At 57.1% G+C, this 8,286-nt stretch overlaps 1 protein-coding gene across 2 annotated transcripts; it reads left to right on the plus strand.

The window, feature by feature from the left end:
* Window positions 1–2,191: 2,191 nt before the first annotated feature.
* TMEM18 (transmembrane protein 18) lies at window positions 2,192–7,753 on the plus strand. 2 transcript variants are annotated; one of them, XM_060169301.1, is made up of 6 exons: window positions 2,197–2,482; window positions 3,367–3,487; window positions 5,771–5,825; window positions 6,764–6,857; window positions 6,945–7,160; window positions 7,587–7,753. In XM_060169301.1, the coding sequence occupies exons 1-5, from the start codon at window positions 2,426–2,428 to the stop codon at window positions 7,155–7,157; spliced, it is 540 nt and encodes a 179-aa protein (XP_060025284.1). In that variant the 5' UTR covers window positions 2,197–2,425; the 3' UTR covers window positions 7,158–7,160; window positions 7,587–7,753. The 2 variants fall into 2 exon arrangements, with proteins under 2 accessions (XP_060025285.1, XP_060025284.1); XM_060169302.1 differs by having other exon boundaries at window positions 2,192–2,482; window positions 3,370–3,487; window positions 6,945–7,753.
* The last annotated feature ends 533 nt before the right edge of the window (window positions 7,754–8,286 follow it).

An 8,286-nucleotide genomic window follows, 5' to 3' on the forward strand; every position in this document is an offset into this window, starting at 1 on the left:
CCCTGCCTTTGTAGACCCACATCAGTGACACATGCAAAGGCCAAAGCCCACCTGGCTGAGCCCAGGTCTGCAAACCATCACAGTCGAAACACCTGCTTGCCCCACCTAGGAGCCCACGGCTGACCTGAGTCCACAGCCGGCCCGAGGAGTCCCCAGCCTGGCAGCCCCAATTGTGACACATGAAGGTACAATTGTGACACATGATTTAAACCCTCAACTTCCATTTAAAAAATTCTCAGTATGTCCAGGCAATGCACAAAATGTTGTGAGATTGACAAAGGTCAATAAACACATCGTCTCCTATGTCTGAGACAGAAACATAAATCCATGGAAACAGCACATGGCGATGTGCCCTGTAATCCATGTAGTTACAAACTCCTCCAAGAGCCCTGAGGTCAGGAGACACTAACAGAACAGTGAAAATATAAATTGAAGATGAGATATTAATTTGTTGTATTTTATCTATAAAGCTTTTATTATCCATAATTACGGATTTTCACAAGCACATTTCTAAATGACTATAATTTTGTAAAGGCAATCTGTGAAAAAAAGAGTCATAAATAACAGATTTGGCTATTCCATAATTCTCAGAAGAAAAGTATTTCTCCACCTAAAATTAAATGGTATAAATTAAAACCTCTCAATTCAACAACTATGAATGTATGAAAATGCATTTGTTGCAAACAACTTTACCTAATTTATGTTTTTAAAGCTGGCTGTGTCTGCGGTGTAAAGACTGGACAGTGGGAGAGTGAGGCCAGGAGGACAGAGCCGTCTTATCCAGCGAGGGATGGGCAGGGCGGGGGCGCGATGGTGGCGGCCGCCATAGAGACCTCCCCACCCTGGAAGCCGGAGTTGCCAAGCATGGAGTTTCTGGAAAGCTCCTCAGGCAGCAAGGAAGAGAAACCCTGGTGCAGCCTGGCTCACATGTTTGGGTTCAATCCTGGCTTGATTTCCCCAGTCAGGGAGGCCACCTGCCATGAGCTCACTTTCTCCCTCCCCCCTGCCGCTCTGCAGGTGCCAAGTACCCTCAAGGTGGCGACAGGCTGCAGTCCTTTTCCTCACACCCTCCCCCAGGTCCACCCAGAGAACGGGGTCCGTCTCTTCACCTGACTGAGTGCCTGCGAGCCAGGGGCTTCCCTATTAGTCTGCAGACACAGGGCAGGATGCCAAGTATTGATTCCATTAATTCTGTGTCTTGAATCAACAGAGAATTCAGGATTCCCTGATTGGTGTGAAAATAAAGGGAACCTCATTTAAGATGGAAACGGGAAGCAGAAGGGGATACGCTCAGGCAGGTACCACTCCGGCCCTCTGCAGACCCAACAGGAGGAACATCCCTACTTAAGACCGGCAGGGGAGGGAAGATTTTCTCCCCGCCTGGCAACAGCTCAGCCAATGAGAGACTGTCACCACTCATCCAATGAGAAACCACCACTGCCCAGCCAATAGGAACCCCTCAGCACCCTTCACGCTCCCTTTCCTCCAATGGACTTTCCTTCAAAGCAGCTCTTTCCACTTCCCCCTTTTTCTTTATAAAATGACACCCTCCTGTCCTTTGTTTGCCCAACTTGCCTGTGGTTTTGCCTTAGATTATATGTCCCAAGCTGCAATTCCTTTCTATTCCGGAACAAAGCCATTTAGCTGGTAAAACTATTGGCCGTTTTGTTTTTAAGGTCCATGTGAACTAGAAGCAATCAGCACCCACTTCTGGAGCTGACGGTAGAGTGAGCATCTGGAGACCCTGATTTCTCAGAGGGGCAGGGGCACTGTCCCCTCTGTCCCACTCCATCCACCGACGTCCAGGTCACTGTCCCCCTCCGTGCAGGGCACTGTGCCCCTCTCTCTCTGGGGTCCAGGTCACTGTCCCCTTCTGTCTCCCGGAGTCCAGGTCACTGTCCCCCGTTTTCCTCAGTGTCCAGGTCAATTCCCTCTCTGTCCCCCGCCCGAGCCCAGGACACTGTCCCTTTCTGTCCCCGGGATCCAGGTCACTCTCCCCTATGTTCCTAGGGGTCCAGGTCACTCTCCTGAGCGATACCCCCACGCCCCCAGCCCTAGGCGTTGCGCGGGGAGGAGGCGGGGACGCCCACTAGCCCCCAGTCCTCCGAGCTGCCATTTATGAGAGCCCGCCACATAGGAAGAACTAAAACGTCCCTCTCGCAGCAGCTCGGGGGGTAAAAACAACGCTGGAAGCTACTCGTAATTCCCTTTTATTTATTTTAACACCACGGAATCTCGCGAGATTTGAACCTGGTACCGGGAACTGGAGATATCGCGAGATGGCAGGTTGCCTGCCGCTTCCGGATACAGCAGGCATCGCGATAAGTGGAGGTAACGCGAGAGGACACCAGAGGACTTCTTGACCTATCCGGGCGGGGCGGGGAAGACGAAAAGGTGGTGGTGAGGCAGGGCCTTTCCGGAGGCGATGCCGTCTGCATTCTCAGTCAGCAAGTTCCCCGTCAGCATCCCCGCCGTGATCACGGTAAGTCGTTGCCTGCTTGGCCGTCAGTTCGGTCGCTGTCGGCTGGGGCCTCTCCAAATTTCCCAGCCTCCGCCGGGGACGCCGGCGGCGCCGGACGGGAGGCGTGGGTGGGGGGTGCAGGGGCGGGGCCTGTACCTGGGTGGGCGCGGCGTGGCGTGGCGGTGGGGCCGGGGCGTCGGGGCGGGACGAGATTGGAGGACCTTCGGCCTAGCGGGATGCTGAGGTGCGGGGCGGTCGGGGGTCGGGGGTTTGCGGGGAGAGCTGGGGCTTCGTGGCGGCGAGGAGCGGGGAGGTGGGCCGTCCTGGGCTGGGATGGGGGGTCCGGGTGGCGTGGACCCGCTGTGGGCAGAGTGGCAGGGCGCGGGCCGCTCCCCCAGCACCCGTGCCCCCGGGGGACCTGAGCCCCAAGGAGGGGGTCCGAGTTCAGGGGTGCGGACGAGCCCACCTCTAGAGTTGAGCGGACGTGCGGTCGCAGCACTGTCTGGAGGGCAGGAGAAAACCACATTTTGCCAGTTTGGGTGGCCCAGGTTTCTGAGGCTTTAATCACTGCTCGGAGGAACTGGTAGCTTTGCCTCTGGGGGCGACCGAGTGCAGCCAGGCACCGCTTTCTCATCTCCCCGTGGAGGAGGGTCTTTAGGTTCTCCCAGCTTGAAGCGCAGTTCTGTTCGACAAGTAGGAAAGCCTTCAGTCCTGTGTGGAGGGACAGCCAGGCACGGCCGGGTGACAGTCCCTGGACGTGGGTGCAGCGGGGGTCCCTGCTCCCCCTCCCCTCCCCGTGTCCCGTGAGGCTTGGCGGGCGCTCGGGACGGGCTCAGAGGAGAGGCAGTGTGAAGCCTGGTCCAGTGCACGTGGGCCCTGACGAGGTTCTGCTGTGTGTCCTCCAGCAGACGGACTGGACGGAGCCCTGGCTCGTGGGGCTGGCTGCCTTCCACGTGCTCTGCCTGCTGCTCACCTGCTTCTCATCGCGGAGGTACAAGCTGCAGGTGGGGCACTTCCTGTGCCTGGGTGAGTACAGTTCTGCGGCTCAGATCGCTGTGCGCTGCGGCAGCGCGGGTGCCTGTTCTCCCTGTAGCCTCAGTGATATGTGAATATATATGTGAATATATATGTAAGGCCTCCCAACTCTCCTGTCTTGTGTTCTGCTTTGATCGCTTGTGGGTACTATAAAGATAAGGTACGTTTTGGATATTGGATTTCAAAGGCGTCTCAAGCACGTGTTGTGTTCCTGGGAGGGTGCTGAATACCAGTTACACAAACGAGAGCTGGGTTTGCAGAAACGCTGACTCTGTACAAGAGGCTCCTCTGGGGGCTTAGCTGCCCTGCCTGCTCTGGGAGGGAGTGCAAACCAGGAAGGAAAGCGCTGTGGTGCAAAAATAACACATTGCCTGAGTCAGTTTTGAAGGTAAGATCTACAGGGTTTTAGAGAAGACACAGAGCTGTGGGGAATCGTTGAGAAAGATTTCACAGAGAAGGTCAAGTCATGGTAGGGGGTGTAAGGGTGAGTAGAATCTCTTTTTCTAGGGTGAGGAGCAGATGTCGGGCCCAGGCCTGGCATCTGGGGCGGAGGCAGCCGGTGAGAGCACAGGGGCGACGGGCGGGAAGGGTGGGTCAGGTGTCAGAGAAACCACATTCTGATGCTGACTAGTTAGAAGTATGTTCAGCCAGGAAAGGTGGGCCAGGGCCTCAGAGGCTATGCTGGGCTCTTCGTCTTGTGGACGTCGGGAAGATGCTGAAGATCTTGCTTGGTAGTTTAACAAAGTCCAAAAACTCATCTTAAGTGTGATTTTTCAGTTGGCCTTGTGCAAGGTGGGAAATCAAACAAGAGGTCGTCTTAGGACAGGCGCGAATCAGCAAGCCTGCACCGGAAACGGTCCTGACGGTCAGGGGTGGCTGTCACTTCACTTCTTTACGTGGGAGCCCTAGGAAGGACCGCGAGGGGCGGACAGGACAGACGGGCTCCGGAGCCTCGTAGGGCTGGGGGTCCCCGGCGTCCACTGAGTAGCCACAGCCCTGCTGAGCATCATGGCAGGAAGGGCGGGAGCACCGTGAAACCCTGGGAGGGGCCGGACTTAAGTCACTGCCCTGACATTTAAACCGAGGGGGGAAGGATGCGGGGGAACCAGCCAGGCAGCAGGCGTTCGAGGGCCGGAAGGGACACTGCAAGCCCCGGGAATAATGTGTGCAAAGGCCCCGAGGCAGGAAGCACAGAAAAGGTGGTGGCGTCATCCGCAGAGCCTCGTGCGAGGAGCCCATATACTTGAAAAGCTTTGTGAAGCTGGGCGCTGCGTGTGGGTTTGTTGTTTTCAAGGACGAACAGAGGGTGACTTTTAGCGTGGGGATGATAGATGCTGGTCTGAGTGCGTTTACACGTCTGATGGCCCATTTAATTCTCACACCCACAGAAGACTTGCATGTTATTTGCTGCAGTCTTACAAACGAAGCACGGACTGGTTCACTGCGCCCCCAGCTCCTGAGTGGGGTGCACGGTGGATGCATCCCGTTGCCCTCTGGGGAGGTGGCCCCCCCGTGCTCAGGCCTCTCTTCTCCTCTCCCGTCTCCTTTCTTTGGCTTCCTTGATGTGCGCCTCAGGGTCCAGTCGTCGAGGGAGGGGTCAAGGATTGCCCTCCCCCATTTCACCCCAGGAACCGGGGTTTTGCACAGTTTTACAAGGCTGAGGTTCCTGGCGGCCGTCCTCCCCTCCGCCAGCCCCATCCAGGCCCTCAGCAGCTCCTGGTGCTGGGCCAGCCTGCGGTCCTCCCGCCCTGGGCGGGGCTCCCCGCACTCCGGGTGGGACTGCGAGGGCCGACGGGGCTGTCCTCGGCTCCTGTCCCCTCGGGTCGGTGCTCCCTCCGTGTCTTTGCCGCCAGCACCACTGGGGGCTCCAGGCAGCCAGAGGGTGCAGGCAGGTGGCCTTCAGCTCTGGTCTCAGGGCCCTCGGGTTCCACTGCCGGCCTTGCACCCGATGTGTGACCTGCGGGGCAGGGAGGTCGGCAGATGGCCCAGTGCGGCCACTGTGGTGTCGGGGCAGGAAGCCTGGTCGTGGCGCCGCTCCGCTGAGTGGCAGTCCCTGGACGTGGGTGCAGTGGCCTGGCCTGGTCTGGCCGAGACCACCGGACTCGTGTGTCACCTCGGGTTTCCTTTCTGTGTAATGTGAAGTAGGAGTTACGTCTCATCCAGCGTGGCATTGTTCTGTTACGTTTCTGTTATGTAGCATGTTGTGAAGGATGTATAAGGCTGTGGCGGTGGACTGGTCCCCTGACTTCTCACGTGGGCTTGCTTTCTTCTCAGTGACCTTAGTCTACTGCGCGGAATACATCAATGAAGTGGCGGCAATGAACTGGAGGTGAACGGCCCCGGGCACGTGGACCTTGTGTGAGACCGTCCCCGTCAGCAGCAGAACACACCCAGGAAGCCCCCCGCTCTCGCTTATAAAGCAGCCCCAGCCCCGTCCACGTCCCAGCCTCCTTCACGATGAGCCTTGGACGGTGGTCACCGTCGGCCCTGGAGGCCCCCCGAACAGAAGCGCTCTTGTCCGTGACGGGGAGCCCGAGATCCACCCACGATTTACTTGGTCCTGAAAACGCTGGTCCCTGGTTTCCGGGACACCGGCCATTCTGTCCTCGCCTGCGTGTCCTTTCTTGCTCACACACCTGGGCAACCCACTCCACGTCCAGTGAGCCCCATGAAGTCGACCCTTCCCCTGGGCCCCCCTTCCAGAACCGCCCCAGGCCTTCTGCTCCCTCGGGGCCCGCAGCACGCTGCCTCCCGGGTCTGCCCTCGGCACCCTGCCTGCACAGGTCTCAGAGCAGAGTGACAGCCACGCCCCGGCCGCCGCGCCCTCCCGGCGGCTTCAGACCCCTGTCATTGGGTCAGGAGCCCACCCTCGGCCCCCCGCACGACCCGTCCCCCCGCTTTGTCTCTTCCGCTTCTAATCAGGACGCGCATCCTGACCACCCCTCGCTGGGCTCTGTTCACTGTGGCCCCAGGGTGATGACTGTGTTGCTGAGTCAGTGACGTAAAGTTTGTGTCCTGCGCTGCCACTGAGAGGGACGCCACGCTGTGTCCCCCTCTCCAGGGGCTCGGCCTGAGCTTGCATGGGGGCCGCAGTGCCCCTGGAGGGTCTGGGAATCGTCCCCCACGGGGTTAGGAGGGTCGCCATTGTGTGCAGGCGGGGCTCTGCCCGCACCTCGTCCTCGTGTGCGGAGGGGCTCCTGAGACAGAGAGTATCACGAGCACGCCATGTTGTGACGCTCTGTGATCTTTAAATCTTTCTTGAAACAGGTTGTTCTCGAAATACCAGTATTTTGACTCGAGGGGCATGTTCATCTCCATGGTGTTCTCGGCGCCCGTGCTGCTGAACGCCCTGGTCATCGTGGTACGTGTGTGCCGGAGCTTCGGGCCTCTGTCCTCCTCACGCGGCCCGTGTCCACTTCTGACCGCGTCTCTGCACGGTTCTTTCCAGGTCCTGTGGGTGCGCAAGGCCCTGACCGTGATGACCGACCTGAGGGCCCTGCAGCAGAGGAGGAGGGCCAGGGGCAGGCCCAGGAGGAGTGACGCCTCAGATCTGGCCTCGCGCGCTCCTGGACTGCACTTAGACCAGCCTTTAGGACAGAGTTTGCCGCACGTCCACCAGGGCACTCGCCGGGCCTGCAGGGGGTCCCATCTCTCCAGTTAAGTTGTAAGCAAATGGAGCCGCGCACGTCGCCACACGTCCACGGGACTCCTGTGACCGTGTGAGCTACCAGACATCTGTCCACGTGGGGACGGTGACTGAGTGAGGGACAGTGCCATGCACGCGTGGGCACCTCCGTCACCCCCATCAACTCACATCACCTCCATCACCCCTATCACGCCCGTCACCTCCTGTCACCCCCATCACCTCCATCACCCCTGTTACCTCCATCACCCCCTGTCACCTTCATCACCCCCTGTCAACCCCCATCACCCCCGTCACCTCCTATCACCTCTACCACCCCTGTCACCCCCATCACCTCCATCACCCCCTGTCACATCCGTCACCCTGGTCTGATCTGCATAGCGGTGGCCTCTCCATGTGGTGCTGCCACAGGACAGAACACGAGGGGCTGCCTTTCCTTTCATCCAGTTAGAGAAGTGACGACACTCGGAGGCCCTGGGTCGGAATCCACAGAAGCAGTGGCTGGATGAGCCCCTTGAGTTGTTTTTTGGAAGGAAAGTTGCCAGTAAAAACAGTCAACATTCACCTGTTTCAACTAACAGATGTTTTTATGGCAAATACAAAGATCGATTGTATTCCTGTTCCACCTTCTTTTTACCCTTTGGGTGTCCTGGGACGTGATACCGTTGGTTTATCGGAGCAGGTGCACTATTTCTCTGTGATGTCTGCTCTGTAAACCAGCGTCTGTGCAGGACGCTCGTGGTCTTGTCACACCTGGAGCTGCAGCTGGAGGATGACGGGTGAAGCAGCGCACCTGTCTAAACACACAGCGTTCAGTAAAGAGGATGCTGTTGGCTCCTGATTTGGGTTTAAGAAAATAGTTTGTGAATAGTTACCATAATTTTAACAAGATAAGTGAAATACATTCGTCCGATTTCAAAAAGAAAAGAAAATTTGTTCATATGAAAGCTTTAGAAGCTCAAAAGGTGACACTTCGACAGATTATGAAATTAAATCTTGAAATCCAGATATATAAAGGTTTTATAGGTAGTTATAAACTCTGAGTAGAGAAATTATTTCCTGAATTTTGACATTAGTTGTAGAAGTGAGTGGGTAGAACTTCCTCGATAAATCTACTGGAGATCTTAACCTGAAATTTTTTCCAGTC

This window comes from Lagenorhynchus albirostris, chromosome 13 (assembly GCF_949774975.1).
Source record: "Lagenorhynchus albirostris chromosome 13, mLagAlb1.1, whole genome shotgun sequence".
NCBI classification, from domain to species: Eukaryota; Metazoa; Chordata; class Mammalia; order Artiodactyla; family Delphinidae; genus Lagenorhynchus; species Lagenorhynchus albirostris.